General features: G+C 51.6%; 1 protein-coding gene across 1 annotated transcript in view; it reads right to left on the reverse strand.

Annotated features, from left to right (window-relative positions):
- Jdp2 (Jun dimerization protein 2) overlaps window positions 1–22,619 on the reverse strand; it is a 42,339-nt gene extending 19,720 nt beyond the window's left edge. Inside the window, 2 exon segments of the mRNA XM_052739267.1 lie at window positions 10,254–10,477; window positions 20,075–22,619. Of these exon segments, the coding sequence (XP_052595227.1) occupies window positions 10,254–10,477; window positions 20,075–20,504 (654 nt within the window). The 5' untranslated portion in view covers window positions 20,505–22,619.
- Window positions 22,620–23,192: the final 573 nt, after the last annotated feature.

The raw sequence follows: 23,192 nt of genomic DNA on the forward strand, positions 1-23,192 counted from the left end.
TTAAGATTGATGAAAAAGGTGGTTTTAGATTCTTGTCAGTCATTCTCAAGACAGGAGCTTGCCAGGCAGGCCTGGAAGGCCCAGTCACCTCACAGCTCACAGCATCCAAATTCCCAGAGGGCTTTATGGACAAAGGAGTCCTGGACCCCACCCTCCACAGAATCAGCTTGGGCAAAAGCCAGTGTGGCATTTATAGCATACTCCTGGCTGCCAGCATCATCGGCCTTTGGGCCCCACAGTGAAAACCATCAGTATAAACCCATACACTGTAGGCTAGCTTTATCAACCAAAGACTTCTGTCCATTTGATACCACGAAAGTTAAATCTAGAAAATGGCAGGATCCATTCAAAGGCCTATAGCTGTATCAATACTTAACAGTCATTCAATGACCAGGTATGCTTCGGTTGGTGAAAAATTTAAACTCAGAATTAGCTGGGACAGTTGCAAGGCTCACAGAGCCCCGGCATCCAAATTTACTTACAACAGTAGGTCAGGCTAGATAGCTAAGTAGAAGAATAGACAGAAGATGATGCCTTGGCTGCTCATCAGGTAAAGTCAAGTTGCAGGGAAGCCCCTATTCTGAAATCTATGCAAAATAGATCATCTTGGCACCCGGAGTCATTAGATTAGGTAACTAAGATCTGTCTGGGCACATCTCATACCAAAAGACAGCTTTCTTTCAAATAGAAGAAAGGCATGTTTACAAGTGAGGCCTGGCTGGTGGCTTGGTCTTGCTGAGTCTCCATTCTCTGGGAGCTAATGGTCCTTCCACCCACCTCACACGGAGGCTGGAGCGGATGAGAGCTGACATCTGCAAAAGCAGCTTGCTGACCCTCGAGGGCGGTTCTCAGGTAAGCCTCCTGCCCTAAACACAGCCGCCATCACTCCTTAGAAGACCCTAGCTGCTTTCTACTGAGCTGAGAGGGTTTCAACCAATAGACCTGTGTTATTGCTGCCTGCCAGTCACATGCAGACGGAATGAATCAGAACTGGGGATCCAGATGTGTAGGCAGAGTTAGCGGTCATTTCGGTATACCCTGTTTCCTAGAGTTCTGCACAAAATCCTGTCCATGCTGTCTGCTCCCAGATGGCCACTAGCAACAGAAAGGAAGTTGCTATGGGGTGTCTTTCTGTATGCTGTGAATAGATGCTGTTCCCATTGATTAGTAAATAAAGCTGTTTTGGCCTATGGCAAGAAAGCTTACAGCCAGGCGGGAAATCCAAGTGGAGGGACAGAGAGAAGAAGGGCAGAGTCTGGAGAGATGCCAGCCACCGCCAAAGGAGCAGCAAGATGCCAGCAGACTGGTAATGGCATGGTAACGTGGCAACTTACAGATTAATAGAAATGGGTTAAGTTATAAGAAGCCTGCCATAGGTCATACAACTGGTAATTAATATAAGCCTCTGAATGATTATAAGTGGCTGTGGGACCTCGGGGCTGGACAGGACTGGAGAAAATTACAGGAAGTGGAGAAAGCTGATCCTCACCAGCTCTGAGATTTTGTACAGCTGTTGGCACCACAGGGGGATTTATTTGATTGTCTTCTAGATTTATTTATTCTACATTTATGTGTATGAATGTTGTGCCTGCATGCCAATATATACGCACCATCTGTGTGTCTGCTGGAGCGCCTGGAACTGGGACTATGGACGGCCGTGAGCCACCATGTGGGTGCTGGGAATCAAACTTGGGTCCCTGTAAAGCAGCAAGTGCTCTTAACCACTTAGCTCTCCCCAGCACCAAAGAGGGATTGAATAGCATAGACACAAATTCTGGAGCACTGCTGCATGCTGGGAGAACTGTTATATTGAACCTCTTCAGACCCCTGTGAGGCAGATATCATGCTCTCCAACTTGTAAGTACTACTGAGATAAAATTCACATATACAGCTCACCCACTAGACTATGTATATTGAGTCGGGGAACTTGTATAACCATAACCACTTTTAAAACAGTTTATACTCCCTCTCCACAACGCCTAGCCCTAGCCCTGCCATATTCTCTGTTCTTTCAGTCTCCCTAAGACAACCAGGGAAACTGTTCTATGTCTACTTGCCTATTCTGAGCATCTCCTGTATATATGGAGTTATGGAATACCTGATCCTGTGTGACTGACCGCTTCTCCTCAGGATGCTGATTACAGTGTCACGTGTATCAGTACTTCACCCTTTGCGTGGTCAAATCACATTCAGCTGTACAGCATCAGGATCCAACTCAGTTCCCCAAGCTTGCACAACAACTAGGCCATGTCCCCAGCTCCATGGCCATTCTTCATTCACTGGACACCAGTGCATTATCGGATCTATGATTTGCAAAAGCTCTCATCTGTGAATGAGATGTCTAATTTTTCTCTTATTTTACTGCTAGTGGTGTGTGTGTGTGTGTGTGTGTGTGTGTGTGTGTGTGTGTGTGTGTGTGTGTGTGTGTGTGTGTGTCTGGGTAACCACTGCCTAGTCCAAGGACATCAAAATTTTGTTTCTTCTAACGATATAATTATTTTTTTCCTTTTTGAAAAAAATAATAATCTTGTCGGTACTGAAGTACCAAACGAGACCGGGTTGGTGAGTAAGACATCAGACTTACAGAGGCAGACCCCAGCGACCACGACAAATCTGCACTCAGGCTGCCGTCGCCTCCCTGGTCCCAGGTGGCACCAAGCAGAACGGTTGCTTCTTTGGCCCTTGTTGACTCTTTGCTTTTCACCGTATTTTACACTTCACCCCAACTTTTACAAGGGTGTATCAGGACTTAGCTAGAGCTCAGCCCCTTGAGCAACAGCAGCATGGGCTTCGCTGCACCATTGCCACAGAACTGGGGTGCTCACTGAGGCTGGGTGGTGGCGAGCATAGAAGAAGAAGGCTGGAGAGGTCCTGCCACGCACACACACACACACACACACACACACACACACACACACACATACTGGCCTCAATAGAGTGGAAGATGGATGCTGCAGAGCATAGCAACCATCCAGGGTAGCGAAACCCAGAGGAGACTCGGGACTCACTCCCAGCGCCCACACAGCCTGCCTCAATCCATCTACATATCTTCCCAGAGCTTTCTGCTCAACCTCAAGCCAAGTTGTTCCATGCCTTTTGGGACAGTAGAGGGGAGAGAGAGAGAGCTTTAAATGGCCCACATTGCTCAACCAGATACATTTTACCTGGGAAAGATGTCAATCTCCTGACCTACCGTCCATGTTGCCATGGATCTGGGGACAGCAAAGGGGATGGACAGCACTACCTGAAGGGGCCACTTTACAGAGCTGCTGAAAAACAACAACAACAACAAACGGTGGCCAGTGGGCATCCTGAACACCACAGGAGACAAGGTGAGAGGTCGCACACGGCAGCAACGGGCTAGAACACCTCCCCACCCACAGGCTCTGAAGATGGCAGACTCCAACCACTTCTCTACTGCAGGAACAACCAGAAACAGGAAGGCCCACTGCTTCCCTGCAGCCCGAGTCACAAGCTCTGCACATCATGAGACCAGCACCGCCAGGACAGTTGAGTCACGGCAAACACACTCATTCCCAGGAGCGGTGATTCCCCAGCGCGGTGTGCTCTGTTTGGTCAAGGTCGTCTTTGTCTCCCCTCACCTTCCCATTAAAATTTCTGAGTCAGAATTTCCTTGTTCTGTGGCTCAGCCTGGCCAATGACTTGCCCAAAGTCACACTGGGAATGAGTGGCATTCTGTTTTAAACCCAGAAGCATAACCTCAAGCCCCGTGCGCTTCCCAGATCCCAGAAGTGGCTCCCATGGTTAGGAAGCAGGGACAGCGTCCTACTCTTGGGTACCTCTAAACACTGTCCAGCACTTTCAGGGACAGAGGACCTTCTAGGAAATGAGAGCCCGTGGAACAAGCTCCTTAATCACAAATATGAGCATGCACAAGCAACACTCTGGATGTACATGTTCTATTATAAGCCGGGCATCCTGGGAAATCATTACCTACATTAGCTCACAATCATATCGACTCTAAGAAGGAGGTACTGGCACCATGCCCTTTTTTCGGCGGGAGCACGAAGAAGCCACAAGACTCCCGAGAGTGTTCAAAAGTGTTCAGTTTCCACCAAGAAAGTAGAGATGTGCCCATGAAGACACAGATGTCTTCCGTCACCTCTCCCAGGGACCCTGTGTCAGGACAACAGCCATGACCCGTATGTTTGTGCTAAGGATAGAACCTAGGACCCTGAGTATGCTAGGCACGCACTCTACCATTGAGCTACATCTTGATCCCCCAAACACCATTTTCAGTAGAAATTCCTTGAAGCCCTGGACATGCTCAGGGTTTGGTATCAACTTAGACTCAGGACCACAGGGGCCAACATCAAACATACTCATCACTGCCCATCACTATCACTCCCTCCTCCTTCAACTTAATTGCTTAAAAACAAAAACCCAGAGCCCTGGGGATAGCTCTGACAATAAAGCGTTTGCCATGCAAACACGAGGACCCCCAGGGCCTACCTAAAAGTCTGGGCACAGTGGCACATGCTTGTAATTCCAGTGTCATGAGGTAAAGGAGGATCCATGGAGCTCACTGGCCAGCCACAGTTGAGGAGCCTGAGCCCAATAAGAGACTTGGTCTCAAAAGTCAAGGTAGATCATGACTGAGGAAGTATGACATCTGAGGTCATCCTCTGGCTTCCACAAACACGCGTGCACATGTGTACCTGTGTACACATGAGCATACACACTCACATTTTAAACAGTCACCCACTTTCCAAAACATGCTCACAAAGCAACAGAGCCTAAGTAGAAATTCAAGATTTCAAAGATGAGTTGGGAAAGTCTGTTCCAGAAAGGACAGACTGGCTTTCTCTGCCAACCAAGTATGAGACCAAAAAGAAAAAAAAAAAAAAAGCATCTGAGCCAGGGGGAAGAAGGCCGCCAAGCCTATTCCAAAGAGCCACAAATTAAAAACCAATTATGCAAGGCTTGCTAAAAATGTCAGCGGACTGCCTTTACGTTTCAAGTCTCTAAAAACACAAGCAAGCTTGAGCCAATGTTTACCCAGCACAGCGCTAGCTTGACGCAACTTCGTATGCTCAGGCTAAAACAAGGATGTATGTCTTGGTCCCTTTTGCGAACACACCCTGGACACACCACTTGTGCTGAGGAGGTCACCCTGGGCCCACAGATTCCAATTCACCTTCATCCAGTGGGTGAAAGCTTTGAAGGGGCCTGGAGAAGGCAGGAAGTCACCAGGAAGAGATCTGCCAGCAGCAGATTTCCTCTCTTGCTCTGAAAGTGGCGAAGGAATAGACCCTGTACTGAAGTTGGTAAGGACATAAGGATGTCGGAGGTATAGATGCCTGAGAGTCACACTCCCCAAGAGATCTGAGTGCACACAGAGCCTCCTAGAGTGTGCAGAGCCCCTAAATTCTGCTACACCCAGGGCATTCCAGGGGGCGGGGCAGGGGCGGGGCAGGGGCAGGGCAGGGGGAATGGAAAGCTGGACCTTGAAAAAGCTTCCCAAGCTATGTGGATGATCCACCAAGTTTGAGGATGGTTGTTTTGATTCATTTTCGCTCTCTCTCCCCTCTCCCTCTCCCTCCCTCTCCCCCTTCCTCCCTCCCCCCTCCCCCTCATTTAAATTCAGAAATAGGAAAACTAGGGAAGATAAGACTCGGAAGATAGAGCAAATGAGAGCGCAGAGATGTAAGCGCCTTGCCAAGCTGACACAGTCAATAACGACCAGCCCAGTAAGCAGGTGTGGAACACACCACCCACACGAGGAGTTATCGGACCGGACCGAAGAAGTGAAATGGAATGTAAGACTCAACCCCTGCACCTGAACCCAGAGCACAGACTAGAAAATCCACCAGTGGGCATCATTGTGAGAAGTGGGTCAGTGCAAGACAACCAAGAGAGCAGCGTGGACTGTGAGCCAGCGACATGGAAAGTACCTGCACATAGAAGGGTGTAGGCCTGCGGCAGCCAGGGAGAAAATACACACACACACACACACACACACACACACACACACACACACACACACACACACGGCTGAGAAGGGGGGGGCTCAGGAGGCTGAGACAGGAGGTCCATGAGTTCAAACCTGGGTTACTTAGGGGAGACTCTAGCTCAGAAAAAAAAAATAATAACAGAAAAAGAAGGAGGCAGAGGAGAGAGGAAGAACACTGACCGCTTTCACAGAACCAACAAGACTCAGTCTGCGGGTGACACCCAGCCCAGCTGGTGTCATAGTTTACAGCCTCTGTCCTGGAGGGTCACCCAGACCAGTCAGTCCCCTTCGGAACCCTTAAGCTTCCTCCAAACATTGCACTGCAGTGGTGGGGTGTGGGGGTGCTGTCCACCAGGGTGAGTGAAGGCCTGGTGTGTCGCTGAGTGTGCAAGGGTGAAGCTTCTGGCCTCCTTCCCTCCTCCCAACTAAAAATGAATTCCAGGCCAGCAGGCCACAGCTGCCCACTGTAGCAGGGTTGAGATCTCCAGGTCAGAAGGGACTAGCTGGCCAAGGGTTACCATCATCAGGGGATGCAGGGCATAAAAGAATGGGAGGAAAAGTCTGGGGTCTTCTAGAAAGCAATGCCTCCTTGAAAAGAAGGGAGAGACAAGAGAGAAGCTTTGGCTTTTAAAACACACACACACACACACACACACACACACACACACACACACACACACACCCCTAAATCCTCCTCAGGACAGAATGTCCACAGAGGCCCTGGCCAGTCACTAGAATGAACGCCATGCCATCTCATCAAATGGGACTGACTTGACCACTACCTGGCCTTTAATACTACAAATTAATTGCCTTCTTTTTTGGCTCCCAGTGAGGGGAGGAGCCTATCTTCTTTGTTGATAGTTCCAGCCTCAAGGCACAGCACAATGCTTGGTGAGTAGTAGGTACTTAGTGGATGGACCGCAGACAAGTAATTGGCCCTAAACCATTTTAATATCATGTCAGCCATTAATAGGAGCAACATCAGCACAAAGCACTTAACTCACAAACTGTTGCCTAAATCCTCTGACTTTCTCCAACTGAACTGCTGTGTGTGTGTGTGTGTGTGTTTGGATGTGGCCCAGGAGACCACTGGTCTTTACAAGTCGGATGGCCCAAGAGCCAACTCCAACAGAGCTGTCTGCACAGCGGCTTGGCCCTTGCTCCCTTGGGATCCTGAAACACTGCCCACTGCTGAACTGTCATATCTTGGAACGGATGAGTGTATTAGGGCTCAGTGTACCTGGCATCCTCGGGCCAAAGGAGCTCAAACAGAAACATGGGGCATGGCAACAGCGCTGCCTAAGGTTAAACTCACTGGCTCCAAAGTCACGCTGTTTTGTTGTTCTCCCAGGGGGTGACCTTGGACCTCACTTGGCCTTGAAGACCTCACCTCTAACAACTATATAATAGCAATCATGACTTCAGGGATGGCGAGACGGCTCAGCTGGTAAAAGCACTTTGTACAGGTGTGAGGACCTGAGCTGGGATCCCCGGAACTCTTGTAAAATCTGGACACGTAGCCTGAGTGCCTGTCATCCTGTGGGGAGACAAGAAATGGAGCCCGGAGAACCTTCCAAAGCTTCGGAGCCAGCTAGCTTGGCATACACAGTGAAAGAACACCAGAGACCCTGCTTCAAGACGCAATGTGAGGGCCTGACACCCAAGGTTGTCCTCTAACCTCTGCACACAAGCCGTGACATGGAATCAGCCATATTCACACACACACAGGAACGCACAGAGAGAGAGAGGCGAGGGGAGAGGGAGACAGAGTGACTTCACAGAGGCCTGTGAGACAAGCCAGGAGCCTCACGGAGTGACTAGCACTACACCTGCTGCCTGACTTGGGGGAAGGGAGACAGAGTTGTGAGGACAGCCACTGCTTTCCAGGACCCCGCAAGCCACTGCTCAGCAGCATGAACTCAGTCACTTCCCCGGCTTCCTAGACCTCAAATCCCTGTTCTCTGCTACAGGGAGGGCGTGGTCACCAGGAACAGTGGAGGAGTGAAGGATCAAGTGTGTTAAGGACTCTGCACAGAGCCTGGTGCGGTTCCTCAGCGTGAACTGGCACTTGAGCATCGTTGCACAAAGTTGTACGAGCCTAAAGTACCGCCGGGAAAAATCCACAAAGGCTGTTTGCCCCACACAAATAGGCCTTCCCCCTAGCCCCATCAGCTGCAAGGTTCTCCACCAGCTCCCAGAAAGAGCTTCTGACCCCTCTGTCTGACCTAGGGAACATTGGGAAGTCAGTTCGAGGGGCAGGGCTGGCCTCCCCCCTGGGAGGTGCAAGTCAGCTGTTCCAACTGCCTCTGCCCCCACAGTGCTGCAGCCTGACAGTGAGCGAGAGGACATGCAAATACACCCTAAAAACAGCCTGTCATCTTCACGGCCTGGATGGTACATGTCTGTGGGTGCCTGTGAGGACAGAGCGTCACTACCAAGTACAGGGCATATGCCACCAGTCTGGGGGTGGCTGTGAAATGTAAAAATACCCAACCCCAAAATGGTTTTTTTTTTTCCTCCAAAAAAAGGAAGCGCCTCCAAGGTCTTTGGGGGGAGGTGAGAAGTGGAAAACGCTGCACCCCCAGGAAGGTCACAGCTGGGCCAACGCTTACCCGAAGTTGCTGGTTTCATCAAGCCACTCTCGGCCTCAAAGTTCAATGACACTGTTCAGTTAGCGGCTCTCATAACAGGAAAACCCAGAAAGGACCACTTTCAGGTCACGGGCCCAGGAAGAGGAGAAGCAGAGGGCCAAAGACAAGGGTCTTCCATGACAGCATTGCTACCCATAGCCCATTGTCCCTCGACAGTAAGCTCAGTCAGTTCCCATCTTGGAATCAGTGGTCTTTAGTAGACGCCAGTGATGCCCTTCATCCAGGTGTCTCAAGCCCAGAGGCTCCAGGAGGGACCGTGCGGTGGAGGGCGAAAGCAGTGAGTGTTAAGATAGGTCAAACCAACAGAAAAGGTCGAGCCAAGGTTCAAGGGAGGCATCAGGGTCTATGGTAATCAAGAGTGAGACAACTCCCTCCATCCATTTAGCCTTTGTGAGGCCTGGCCGGAGGAGCAGTGTGCAACTGGATTTTCCAATTTTTTTGCTGAAAATTTTAAGTGAAATAACAGGCTGGGTTGCTCTTAAAACACTGAACAGGCCAAACCAAACACATCTGAAAGCCAACTCCAGCCTGCAAAGAGCGAGCTTGACACTCAGGGCAAGCCCCCAGAAGCCCTTCTCTGCCGCTTTCACAGTACTCACGTGGAGAGAGGGGACAAGAAGAACAAAAACCCAGTAAATGCACACAGTGTGCATCCTGACATCTTTCTCTATCCCAAAGACCTTCTCTCCACAGCTTCCAGCTTCCAAGCTCTGAGTCTCCACTGAGGCTTACCTTTGCAAGTGAGCGCTTCCTCCAGGCAGGACCACACACACACACACACACACACACACACTGCTTGGCCACTGCCTGCTCCCAGCCCACCCTAGCCCTGGCTCCTTCCAGGTGGTGGATTTTTGGAAGAAACAGTCCTGCAGGAACCCTCACCAGGTATTCCTTTGGACAAACCACATCACCAGCTCTGGGTAAATGCACGAGGCCTGCACTCCACTGGTACACTGGGACCCACGCTGGGGACTGTTGCCTCTCACTAGTCACTGGGGAACAGCTGTCCTGACACTGTGAGGTCCTGAGAGCAGCAGGTGCAAGAGACCTCAGAAGGGGGGTGCTTCCATGAGTCAGCCCTCTGCAAACCCCATCTCAGGCAGGTGGTGCTGGAGACTGAAGCCACACCCATCTTTGCAGGAGCATAAAGAGGAAGGCTACACTCTCCTTTTTCCTAATTTCCATTGTTCAGCTCCAGATGGGAGCCAAAAAGGCTAGAGACCATCAACACTGACTTTTAAAAAGAATTCAATGCCCTCTATGCTTTTCAAAACATTCGCACACCTCCATGACCTCTATTGATCCTCCCAGCACCCCAGAGAAACTAAGGTAGTATTCTATTCGTGCTCAGTATTATCATCAGTCTCCTCTCACCTCCTAGACCCACAGTCAGGGTAAGCCTCCTGCCCTTGCCCAGTGCAGCTCAAACTTGAATGCATGCACGAATCCCCCAGAGCTTGGTAAAAACACAGGTTCTGACTCAGCAGGTCTGGGATGAAGCCTAAGAGTCCCCATTCCTCCTACCGGTTCTCAGACCACGCGTTGAAGAACGCGGCTGAGGTTCCAAGGTGTGTTTAGAGCCACACCTGGAAGCCTGGGCTTTGTCTGGAGAACAAGGGTCTCACCTCACTCTTCACAGGTTGGGGCCTCTTGCCCAGTTTCACCTCCAGGAAGTGCAAGGGCGCAATCATGGCCCCAATGTTGCGGATGTCAGCGTATTTCAGCTCCTCTGTGGTCAGAGCAGAGCTGGGAAGTCCGGTGAGGGGGCCGAGCCCTGGCAGAGAGCCTGCGGTCACCGAAGGGTCCGGGATCTGCCCAGGCATCATAGCAGGAGGAGTGGTAGGCCGGCCTGGAGGGGTTGGAGAAAGCAGGATGGGTAGGTTAGGTTGAGAAGAGACTCTGTCAGCTGCAGGAACCCATCCTTTCCTCACCAGGGTTCCCTGAATCCTTTCTCCTCCCGGGTGTTCTTCCCGCCTGTAAGCCCCAAGTCCTGGTGATACAGGGAAACTCAGCCAACTGACTCACGCTAAGGCCATCCATCTCTGGCACGCAGGGAAGAGTTGGCCCTTTTTAAAAGACGATGCTTAGCCCAACTGTGGGCAACGTTTATCTGGCACTGGATGGCACCAGGCTGCCCGTAGTCTTCCCACTCACCACACCAGACCCGGCCAGAATCCCTTGCAAAGGCAGAAAGGTAACTCCTCGGGGCTCTGCACTGACGCTGTGGACTGGGGGTGAATAGCCGCGGCAGCCTCTGAAGAGACTGAGCGGAGACAGCCCTGGAATCACAGGCACCTTCACACCTGTTCAAGAGGCAGCTATTTTGGGCCTGGCATGGTGCCTCCCCTCAAATCACACATCCTACTCGGCACACTTGTTAAGACACCACGAATACAAGCTGAACCTAAGCAAAGTTAAAGGTGACTGTGTCCGTGTCCAGTGCCCAAGGAAGAGCCGGGGGTGGGGAGGGTGGGGAAGATGGAATTAATCTGCATGTACTTTCTCTGTGCACCCCAAGAAAATTCCTTCAAGAGCTCTCTGTTCTCAGAGCCCCATACAAGGAAAGACAGAAGCCAACTTCAAAGGACATAAAAGGGAGATGAACAGCCAGGGAATTCTTATTTCTTCCTTCCCTCTACTGAGGAAATCTCACAGGTCCAGGCACAGATACAAGGGAAGAAAGTCTGTCTGCCAATAAACGTATCTAAACGTCTAGACATACCTAGTCCTCCAGCCCACCCATCCATCTATCCGTCCCCTCATCCTCCGTCCATCCATCCAATTGCTATACAACACCAGCTATTATGAACCAGCAGGCACCACAACACAGAGGTCAGAGGTTCATAGCCTCGACGCAGCCTCGTACAGAACAATCTAAAACAAAAACCATTCACACATTCCAGTGCTATAAGGGAAGTAAGTTCACTCTTTCCCCACCTCTCTGCCCAGGTCCATAAAATCCAATTTTTACAGTCTTGGAAATCACGGGTAGTAGGCAGGCAATGAACATGTGTTCCATCCTTGCACTTCATCCGTCTCTTTGTGGAGAAGGACACACAGGTCAGGACAGCGGAGATGGACATCAGCTGGGCCAGGCTTCTCAGCTGTCGGAGTTCAAGTACTCCTAAGGCCGTGATGTTTGGGGCTATCTGTCCTCATATATAAGTGACCCTGGAGAGTGACCCTCACCACTTGTCCTCATTCAATTTCAGGGATCTAGGATCAAGAGAAGGATGCACCTGGAGCCCATTTTTATCCATGAAAACAAGACACATTCTCCATTTCACCTCTAAGGGTAAACTCTGCTTCCCTATCTAAGTCTTGAGCCTACTTATTTATTTTTTGTTTTATTTGGTGTGTAAAGGTGTTTTGCCTGCATGTATGTCTGTGCACTGTGTGGGTGCAGTGCCCTTGAAGGCCAGAAGAAAGTGTCAGATCCCCTGGGACTGGAGTTACAGAAAATTTTGTGTAGTTGTGTTTTTTGTTTTGTTTTGTTTTACTTTTGGGGGCCCAACACCCAGTTCCCAAATAAATACATGGAGGCTTATTCTTACTTATGAATGCCCAGCCTTAGCTTGGCTTGTTTCTAGCCAGTTTTTCTGAACTTAAATTATCCCGTCTACCTTTTGCCTCTGGGCTTTTGCCTTTCTCTATTCTATATACCTTTCTTTACTTCTTACTCTGTGGCTGGTTCTGTGGCTGGGTGGCCGGCCCCTGGCTTCCTCCTCTCCTCCTTTTCTCATTCTTCCCTCTTCTTTTCTCTCCTATCTATCCTCTCTGCCTGCCAGCCCCGCCTATCCTTCCTCCTGCCTCTCTATTGGCCGTTCAGCTCTTTATTAGACCAATCAGGTGTTTTAGACAGGCATAGTAACACAGCTTCACAGAGTTAAACAAATGCAACATGAAAGAATGCAACACATCTTTACATCATTAAACAAATATTCCACAGCATAAACGAATGTAACACATCTTAAGCTAATATTCCACAACAGTTGTGAGCTACCATGTGAATGTTAGGACTCAACCCCAGGGCCTTTGGAAGAGAAGTCAGTGCTTTTAACTGCCGAGTCACCTCTCAAGTCCCTGAACCTGTCTCTTAAAAACACATGGGTGATTTGCATGCACCCTCAAACGAAAGACTTCATTGGATGTCATTTTGTCTAAAGAAAGACACATCTGGATGGTGAGCTGGCTTCTTCTGCAGTACCACATGGCCTCTGTCCATCGCATGGCCGACAGAGTCCTTGTCTTGTAGGGATCTTTCATCTGAGCTCCACCTACTATACCCTCAACATCTGGTTCTCCCTGCTCTTAACACCCTCTTCCAACATCCTAAGCACCAATGAGCCCCCACCCACCCCCAACCCCGTCACCTCAGAAAAGGACCTGAGACTCATTCACACTGAGTGGCAGTCTCACAGCTGGAGAAGGCCCTGAACTCATCTGAACCACATCCTCATTTTGCACAAGAGACTGAAGCTCAGAGAAGTAAAATGACTTGCCCAAGGTCACCCAGCTGAACAAGGACAGAGCCAAGACTAGACTCTGGTCGCTAGTTTGGGACCCTGCCCTTTTTTTTTTTTTTTTTTTTTCATTTCCCTTCAGGAGGTTTAAGAGGTGTTAATGCCTTCAGTAGAAGACCGTGTCCCCCACTGACAAACTTTGACCTAAGAGCCATAGTATAGGACCCTCTGTTTCCTATGGAGACCCGGTTCTAGGAAGGTCCCCCTAATAGCTCCAGAACAGCTTGAGTAGGAGGATCCCATGTAAAACAGGCACGAGGCCCTTCCCACATGGACATACCTTAACCCCAAGGTGGTACCCAGGGTCAGGGACTGAGTGGGGTCTGTGGTACAGAGGGTCTGAAGCTAGCACAGGAAGAGGCCTCCCCGGAGCGCCCTTGGGCAAGCTGCCATCTCCCTAGAAGAGGGAAGGGGGCAGCCGCCAATTCCTTCCCCTGTGTGGCAAAGCTTTGCCAGGGCCCAGCTGTTCTACCACCCGAGAGCAGGCCACGCTGGTTGTTACTCAGGTGATCCCACTGCCTACTATCATTTCCGGCACAACAGCATAATGAAGAAAGACTGGTTGGATGAGTGAGCGTGTGAAGAAAGGAACAGCAGCAATCCATGGCCGAAAACTTTAGTATGCAGGGTATGGATCACTCTGGAGTCTTACAGGCTCCCTGCTAAGCCACACTTTTTCCTCCAGGCCATTTGTTCCCATAGAAGAGCCCAAGAGAAAGCCCCCAAGGGCTTTGGCTCATTTCTCATCTCAGCCATCCCTTCACGATGGAAGCCAGACCTCACTCTGTTCCCGGAATGGCAGGCCCTGTTTGCAGCTTGTTTACGTTCATACAGATGGTATACACGGGACACTAACAAACGCTCCCGACAAATAATGAATTTTCTGCTACCGAGGAACTCCCCCTCCCTGGGAATAGTTGCTCCCCAAATTCTTGCCATTCCTGTCCCCCTGTGAATCCATCCCAAAGACAAATCTTGGACAGGGGACCAAGCAATAGGCTTTCTTTTGTAGAAGCAAAAAAATCACCCTCTCCTTCCCCGGCTTGGGAGCCCTAACTGCTCAGATGGAAACCACAGAGTCCTTAACACATGCCATTCCTAGGAGACAGCCACAGCACTGACACTCACCAGGGAGGAGTCATCCCTCTCGGCTGTCTCGGGGGAGGGGGAGGGGAGGGCAGAGGAGCCGCAGCAAAATGGAAGCCCATTGATTGCAAAGCCACCGGTAGACTTATCCAAGGCCAAAAGGCAGCGTTGGTGTTTTGGAAAACAAAACAGTTCCATGTAATTTAGAGAATCTGTAAAAAGCAGAAGGGTTGGAGATGGAAGGAACTCTCAACAACGAAGAGGAGCCCACGGCTTCAAGGAAGACGACGCGGGAAAGATGAGAAGAGGTAAAGTCATCCGCCACAGTCCTCGTTCCAGACAGAAACAATTCAGTGGGAAATGAGAAGTGCACACTGGATGCCCTAGAAGAAAGACCTGATTTTTCTTCCCTTCCGGGCCTCGGAGGTCTGCAGTAAAGATAGACACCCTCCATGTCTCCATGAGTAACTAGGATGATGATCAGTACAGACCAAGTTCCCAATAGTCCCCATTTGGGTGTTTTGCCTAAAAATGCGGAAGAGAATCCAAAGTGACTATGGCGATTTGGGACACTGACCAGGGATAAGTTGGAAGTTAGCCCATGAAGGAAACCCAAGCTAGGTATGTATCCAAGTATCACCTGCTACTTCCCATGCAAAAACAAAATAATTTAATAAAAAAAAAAAAAAGCAAAAAGAAAATGCCCAAAGCCAAGACGACAAGCCCAGTACAAATAAGACTTCTAGACAAGGGTCAAGGGTCACAAGGACCCTAAGCCGCTGTGGAGCTAAGATAATGGGAGAACCGACGAGGCCCTCTGAAAGCCAGCTTAGAGAAAATGGGACAGATGGGCTCAACGGGAAAGAACTGGAGGAAATATCTAGTATTTTATACGTCTGTGCTGACTTCCTTGGGGACTTGCAAGAACACAGTAGGGTGCTGCGTTGGATGCACAGAATAAAAAGCCACCAAGTTTTTCCAGGCCAAAAATAGCCAGCGGCAGATATGAACACCAAGAGTCCTTCCCCTCGAGAGAATAAAGGTGGCAGGAATTTGCTCAGCTTCTCCACTTGCTCTTCTTGTTCACCGTGTGGAAAGCAACACAATACCCCACGTCTTTTTGTACGCCTGTAAGTCACGGTCTGACTTTGGCAAGCCACACACATAAAGGGCTCTCCTTAAATAATCATCATCTTCCTCTAGAATACCAAAAATAGGTTTATAAAATTAAAAAAGACTAGTTGAAAAGAACATAGAACCTAACTTCTAGAACTTCAGAAAAAGTGTGAACTCCCTGGGCACCTATAAAGACAGCTGCTTGCCACGTGAGCAGCCAGCCTCGGCTGGCATAGGGACTGGTGTACAAACAGATGCAAGATGGCTTCAGGTTTGAGGCTCCGGACTGAGAGAGAGCAGAACAGGAAGAATAGAGGAGGGAAGGGGCGAGACTGCCCACATAACCCCAAGAGTGGAGCCCAAGTCAGAGTCGGGGAGCCATGATCAAAAAGCAGGAAGACTTGGGAGCTGGACTCTGGGAGGTTCCCAGGAGGGTAGGAGATGTCCACGGGAGGGGACAGAAAGGTGGTAGGCCAGTGACCACAGAGTGCGGGACCGATGGTTAGGAATCCCAGGGAAAGCGAGACATGGTGGGGTTAGGGGATTTGGTCGAAGTTTCACAGTGAGGAAGCAAGCCCAAGTCTTCTCAGAGCTATACAATCAGGCAATGATTTATTTCCAATAATCTGAATGGTACTGCCAAACAGCCTCCAAAACCCAAAGAGACCCAGAGGGCAAAGAGCTAAGGAATGGGCAAAGCACCTGGGTGACAGCAAGGTGCTCCTCTTGCAAAAGCTGGCCCGAAGTCTACAGATAGGTGAAAGGGAATCCGTGGGGCCGGATGGTTGAATGTAAAACCTTGCTATGTGACCTAAGGTGATTCTGTGACCTCTCTGGACACCAATTTCCTCACTATACAGTGGTAATGACATCATTTGCCTCGTAAGGCAGTAGAGAAAATTAGATTACTTAGCATTTGTGAAGCACCTGGAACAGCCCTTCACTTGATGAGCTGGGGGGTCAGGGTGGCACGGTATTCCTTTCTGGGGAGGCACCAGCACCAGGTGACCCCTCCAAACCACCTCTAGATCGTCCCGTCTATCAATGTTCTCTCTTCCCATAGTCATGAAGAGGGTTCTCCCCACTCCTCTCCCTGCTCTGCTCTCCCTCTTCCCAACTCTAAGCCCCAAGAATGCAGGGCCATAGTGCATCCTGACAGTGAATGATAGCATAGAGTGGGAAGGTGCTGAGTCAGGGCTGGGTACCAAAGGACAGAAATGAGGCCTGGCACCTTCAGCTTGCCTTGGTTTCTCCTAAAGTGTCCTGAAACTTGCAGGCCCAAAGTCCAGTGGCATGTGTTCTTCACCACGGGTACCACTGATGGGCTAGGGCTCTGGCCCTGCTCCAGAAAAACAGAGTGCCAGTATCTTTTACCTCTTTGGCTGGTCACTAGGGATTACTCATGGGCTGTCATGGGAAGATGAAGTGGGGCAGCTGGGGTCAGGAGAAGCCACAGCATGCTGGCAGGAATGACTTCTGCAGAGCTGTCCCAGCCATGGAAGAAGCCGGAACTGTCCCCCAACAGACTCCTGCCCTTCCCTGGAGGCCAGAAAAATGTCTTTCACAAAGCTCTGCCTGAAAACATGGCTCTGTCCTCTGCCCAATGTAGAGGATCAATAAATGGCACCAAATTATTTCTGCCAGAACCCATACTGGGGAAAACTATAGGGAACCAAGAAGGTCCTACCGCTAGACAATCGCTCTCCTCAGCCTTCCCTCAACTCTGTCCCTTAGTGGCAAGGCTAAATAGCGCAATGCAGGGGACAGACCATGGTGTATGATGGCTTTGGTCCTAAAAAAGAAAAGGGGGAAAAAAAAGACATTGGCCAGCTGAAGTTTTAGAAACACCAAAACCCCATGGGCTGCATCCAGAAATCAGACTTCACGGTGGGCTCTGGCCAGTCCTCCCACCTCCAGTGAGTGCAGAGAAAGACTGGAAATTCCAAGCCTGGGTCATTAAGGCATTTGTCTCTGCTGAGTCTCAACAAACCACACACACACACACACACACACACACACACACACACACACACAAGAACACACACACACACAGGCACACTGAGCTTGGCAGCCCTGGAGCTCCGAGAGCTGGTAACACAAGCCATGGAACTGACTGCCAAAACAAGCAGTTGAATGAGCCAGACCAAGTTTCATTGGCCACCATACATTGCATATGGGCCCGGGACGAAGCCAAAACAGTGTTCTCACCCTCCTCAAAGGCATAGGAGACCCTCTGTTTCCAAACACACCTCCACAGAGCCTTAATTAAAGGAAAATGGAAAAAGAGCGTGCCTGTGGCTCTCCCCCTACCTACAGAGGTATTCGCACACAGAGCCCTGCACACACACTCTTTATTGCTTCCTCCGGTTGCCGGCTTCAAACCCAAGTCATTCCCACGGAAAGAAAAGTCCACTGCATTCTGCCGCAGAAAAGAATACAAGTTGTCCTCCGCCCTGGAGGGTTGGAGGGGCCGAGGAGAGTTAGAGCTGAATGAACACAGGCCAGGCCAGCCTAGAGAGTCTGTGCTGACTCCTTCCTTCCCAGAGTGGAGAGAGAGGGCGGGAGAGAGGGAAGAGGGAGATGGGGAGAGAGAGAGCGGGGATATGGACTGCATGCCACACCAGGAGTTATCCTTAACAGACAGACGAGGCCCAGAGGGCCTCGCTCTGCAGGTTGAAAAGGTGGGAGAGAGGACATCCCTGCAGACAGGTGGGAGAAAAAAAAACAGAGCTTGGGCCGGGGGAGGAGGAGGAGTTCCCTGGCCGCTGCTAAAGTAGGCAGTGTGGATGAGTAAGGGAGACACGTACCAAAGCTTTTCCTAAGTAACATCGTCACATGATAGACAAATCTCCTTGGAGATGACTGCAACCAATTTATTGACCAAAAAAAAAAAAAAAAAAAAATCAGAGGCCTTCTCCCCCAGCACTCCTTCAAACCCCACAGCCCCCCCAGCTCTTCAGGAAGATTCTGGAGCTGCCTGCTCCTCTGAACTGAAGCCAACGTGGAGGGGAAACAGAAGATTCTTTGAGAAATCCGTCCTCCCTACTTGAAGCAAAGCGAAACCCTGAGCACCCAGAGGTATCAGAATAGTTCTTGTTTCTATTCCCCTGAACCTCAGGTTTCTGCAAAACCCAGAGTCCGGCTCACACCTGATCCCTGGTTCACCTCTCCCCTAGAAACCGGCACAGGAAGATAAGCCTGCCATCCAAGCTGCAGCCAGATTTGTGGAAAAGCAGTGAGCGCAGGGGGAGGTGATTTTTAAACCCCTAGGGGAAGAGATCCTCGGGGATGAGGGCGGGCAGTGAAGACAGTTGCTAACAGTCCTTAGGACAAGCAGGTACCCACCCTATTGTGGCGCAGATCCTGCCCTCTCGCGCTCACTGAACTAAGATCCTGGGTAGCGTGGACCAAGATCTAACAGTACACACAGTGCAAGCCCTTCTCAGACACAGACCTAGGCCACAGCCCCCCTACCCTAAGTGATACCGAGGAGTGGCCACTCCATCACACAAGGTCTGGGAGCTGTGTCGAACAGTCGATTGATTCTCTCCATCCACTTCTATCCCCAAATGGCCCATCCAATTTCTGCAAATGAGCCAAGGTTTCAAAGGCTTGCCAGCTCCCCCAGAGACCCAGGCAAAGCCTGTCCCTGCCACTCTAGGGTCCAGGAGTCCAGATGGAAGGCCTAGACTTCTTGGAGAAGAGGGACAGAAGTGTGCCTTCTAAACTGGGCAGGTGACCTAAAGACGCCTGCTTACCATTCTTATGTAACCTGATGTGCGAGATAGGATCCCAAGGGGACCCGGGACTACCCCGTGGTTCCCTCCTAACCCAGCCAGAGCTTGCAGCAAAGGTCCTGAGCAAAGGAAGCCCTGTTGGTCAGACACCTTTCCCAATACCCTCCCTCCCGGTCCTGCGGAGCTGAGGAAGAGACTGGGGCGCGACCTGTCAGCAGGTCTAGGGCATGCATACCCCTTTCGAGTTCCCCGCAGTCCCCGCGACAGTTTTCTCCCGCCCACCCCGCCCTCTCCTCCGTCCGTGCACAGCACCTCCCAGCACGCGCACTGGGGGAGGAGAGCGAGGAGAGAGCGCCCCGCTGTCCCGGCCGCAGACAGGACTGGCCGGCCCAGTCTGGGAAGCCACGGGTGGGCAGCGGCTGCAGCTCTCCCGTCCAGAGCTCGGGGCCCCGGGTCGGGTGGGAGCCCCCAGCGGTAGCTACTACGACGGTGGCCGCCCCAGGTGCCCGCGGCCGCGCGCCCCGCCTACACCCTTCCCAACACCCCCCCCCCATCCGCGGGCACCCACCGTGCAGAAGCCGCTGGCGGAGGCGGCGCCCCCGGACCCAGACCCCGGCTGCAGGCGCCGTGCCCACTCCGCGCCGCTGCCGCCCGCTGCCCAGGCCCGTCCCGGCCCGGGAGCCGCCGCGGCGCCAGCCCCGCCGCCGCCGCCGCCGCCGCCGCCGCCGCTGCAGCCTCTGCCGCCGCCAGCGCCCCCCGTCGCGGCCGCCGAGCGTCCCTCCCGCAGGCTGTGGCGGGCGGCGGGACGGGTTGCATCAGCCCCGGCTATATAGCGGGCCCTGAGTCGCGGCGGGGAGGGGTCGGGAATGCGGAACCGACCCAGCTGCCAGCTCCACACGTCAGAGGGGGACGGAGAGGAAGAGAAGGAGGGGACGGGGAGAAGGGGGGGGGGAGGTGTGGATCGCTCGCTTCACACCCACTGACCTTCACCTCCCCCGCCGCCGGCGCCCTCCTCCCGCCGCGGCTCCCGCTCCTCCGCCTGCCCGGCCGGCCGGGGCCCTGTCGCGCTGGTCCCGGCAGCATCGCGGTCCCGCGGCGCGCCCCGCCCGCGGCTCCCGAGCGCGCGAGGCAGCAGGACCCGGCGAGCGGTTATGTAAGCGCATCCCCTGCTCGGTCGCGCGGCCGCCACCCCCGAGGCGCTGAGCAGCCAGGGAGGCAGGGACGCGAAGGCGGCGGCCGGACGAGCGGAGAACCCCTTCCAGCTCAGCCCGCGCTGAACCATCCTCCTCCGTCCGGCGCGCTCTCCCCCCCAAACCCAGAGCGAGGGTGACGTTCGGCGCAGTGATGTCTTCGGACGCTGCGGGATCTCGCAAGCCTGTTTTGGTTTTTGTTTTTTTTTTCCGTGGCGGAGCATGGGCGGGGAGATTAAGGCGTTTGGAAGCCTCTGTCCCCACCCGCTGTCCGCCAAAGCGCCATGAGGTCCTGAAGCCACGCTGTGAGTGGACCGAGACCCAGACTGGAGCTGCAGCTAGAGGCCACCGTTGTCAGTGGCTGGCCCAGTTTGACCCAGGGCTCTTTGCCCAACTCCCGCAGGCTTTTGCCTGCCTTTGACAGGACGCAGCCGTGAGCGGACTTGACTTCTGCAAGACCTCCAACAGCCTTCTTCCTCAAGGACTCCCAGGGCTGGCTTCCACGCCTTCCTCCCAACCTCCTACAGAGGTAGATAGTAAAAGGACACTCCAGAGAAAATATGACAGTCTTTCGAAGGGTGGTACACAGAGCCCTCAGGCAGAAACACACGTGACATCTGAGAGCCATTGTTGTCATCCCAGATCTCCAAACCCTTGGGTGACCAGCCAGCGCACCCCCCCACCACCACCACCTTTCTGCTTAAGCCAGAGAGGGGTGGCAATGTTGACACTCAGTGACCTTCAGACTCCTTCTCAGAGGAGATGGCAGGTCATCACCCATAGAAGAAAGGAAGTGAAAGAAAAAGTTCATGCCTTCGTGGAGTACCAGCGCTCAGAGTGAAAGACTTCAACTCGGAGGGAAGGAAGTCCAGAGGCAAGCCAGACATCCCATTCCCATGTGCCTGCCTGCGGGGAGGCATCCTTCTCCACGTTTCTCTTAAATCTCTCTGCAGGGGAGAACAGGTGGACTAGAAAGAGACAGACCAGGTCCCAGTGACATCACCTGTCTGTCTTCACGGTCACCATCAGCAGCTTGCCTCACAACACTGATGCAAGAAAAAAAAAGAACTCCAAAAGAACACCCTCTGCCAGCTCAGTAGTCATGTGATAGTCCTGTACAAGAACATGACTCTCCATCCCAGAAAAGCCAGCAACACCTTTACCACGGCCCAAAGATCAAAACTGGAGACTGTGAAACTGCCTTACATGATGTTTCTCCCCCAGGATGAGGGGTCTGGGCATTTATGTGAAAGAAAACACTGAACACGGGAAAGCACTACTTTATGCATCCTCTGTTGGGACTTTGAAAAAGCTAAACTGATCTCTGTGCAGGGACTAATAATTAACATGTGTGGTTAAAGCTGGTCCTCTCCAGGGCGCACTTTGGATCGTGGCTGGGGTGACTGGTAGTCCTACTGGGCCTTTACTTCCTGCGTTAAATATGCTATAGGGAAGGCACTAGGGGGGTCACTAAGGAGTCTTTATTCCCTCTCATCTCCCATAATATCCATTAGGCTTCCCCTTTTTGATATAGATGTTCTCCATTTTTATATACAAATGCAGCTCAAGACCTGTCTCCTAGGCATACTGTTTCTGACCAGACCCCTGTGTATAGACTTTGCCTCTGGGAGAGGCTAGGGAAAGGCCATAGCCAGCTCCTCTGTGCAGACTTACCGTCTCCTGATGTAACTGATCTACCTCAGGCGCTTAGGGAAACAATGGTCTAGCCTAAAGCAATCTGAATGTAGGTGGCCTGTCTCTTGCAAGTCCTGATTAAGATATACAGCCATGGCCGGTGGGCTGATTCAAAGATAATCACATACCCCAGTTCCAATTGATGAGACTAGGTGTTTTCCCAAGTTGCTGGGAAGAGAGGCTTCGAGAAGCTGACCTGAAATTAGTAGATGCCGCCTCAGCAAAGGAGTTTCCTGGGAATAATATTAATGCAAAGAACAGTAGAGGGACGCCAAGCCACCCAGGAGAGAGTGACAGTGGATGCTGATGACACCCAGGCCCTACATCCAGCCAGGCCTGCTTTCCTCCCTGCCACTGGGGATTCCATTTAGGAATCTGTAAACCGTGGCTTGTCCGAGGCAGCTTGGGTTCAGATTTCTTAGTATTTGCTACTAACGTCCTCCTCAATGGAGCATGTGTTGGGGTGGGGATAAAACCCAGTTGGTAGAGTGTCCTCCTAGCATGCATAGTCCCTGGCACCAGCATACATTTGGCATAGTGAAACATACCCATAAACTCAGTGTTTGGGTGGTAGGGGCAGGAAGATCTGGAGTTCAAGTTCATCCTCAGCCACATAGTGAGTGTCAGGCCGGCCTGGTATATGTGAAACCCATGCTAAATAAATAAATATACATTGGCTGTTGTATCTCTTATTTGGACTATCCTGTTTTAAAGGTTAATGGACACTGATAAATCCCAAGCTTTTTGCCGAGGAAAAAAAGTGAATTGATGCGATAAAACAGTTCCCCAGAACTGTCCCTCAACATCAAAAGGGGAAGCGATAGCTCTGACTAACCAACCGATCGGCTCACCGTTACACTCAGTATTTACTGAAAATCTGTTAGATGCCTGTGACCTGTGATGTGCACGAAGATGTGGTTCCTCACCTGTCCCCACCTCCCATCTAGTTAGGAAAAATGAGTTCAAACAAACAACAAAGAGCCAAGCAGCAACAGTCAAGTGTGGCTGAGAGGTAACTACTTAGGCACTGCAGGAGTCCAGGCAGGATTCCCGCTTCCGTCTCCATTCCAACCGTGTCCACCAAGATTATAAACTGCTGATGCTTCTTCACACGATGGGGTTATGCTGTGGCAAACCCACCGCGAGCTGAAGAGTCCATAAGCCAAAAGATGCATTTAATTCATCCAACTTACAAAGTACCAGGGCTTAGCCCAACC

This window comes from Peromyscus californicus, unplaced genomic scaffold (assembly GCF_007827085.1).
Source record: "Peromyscus californicus insignis strain IS unplaced genomic scaffold, ASM782708v3 Scaffold_15__1_contigs__length_86483966, whole genome shotgun sequence".
In the NCBI taxonomy this organism is placed as follows: Eukaryota; Metazoa; Chordata; class Mammalia; order Rodentia; family Cricetidae; genus Peromyscus; species Peromyscus californicus.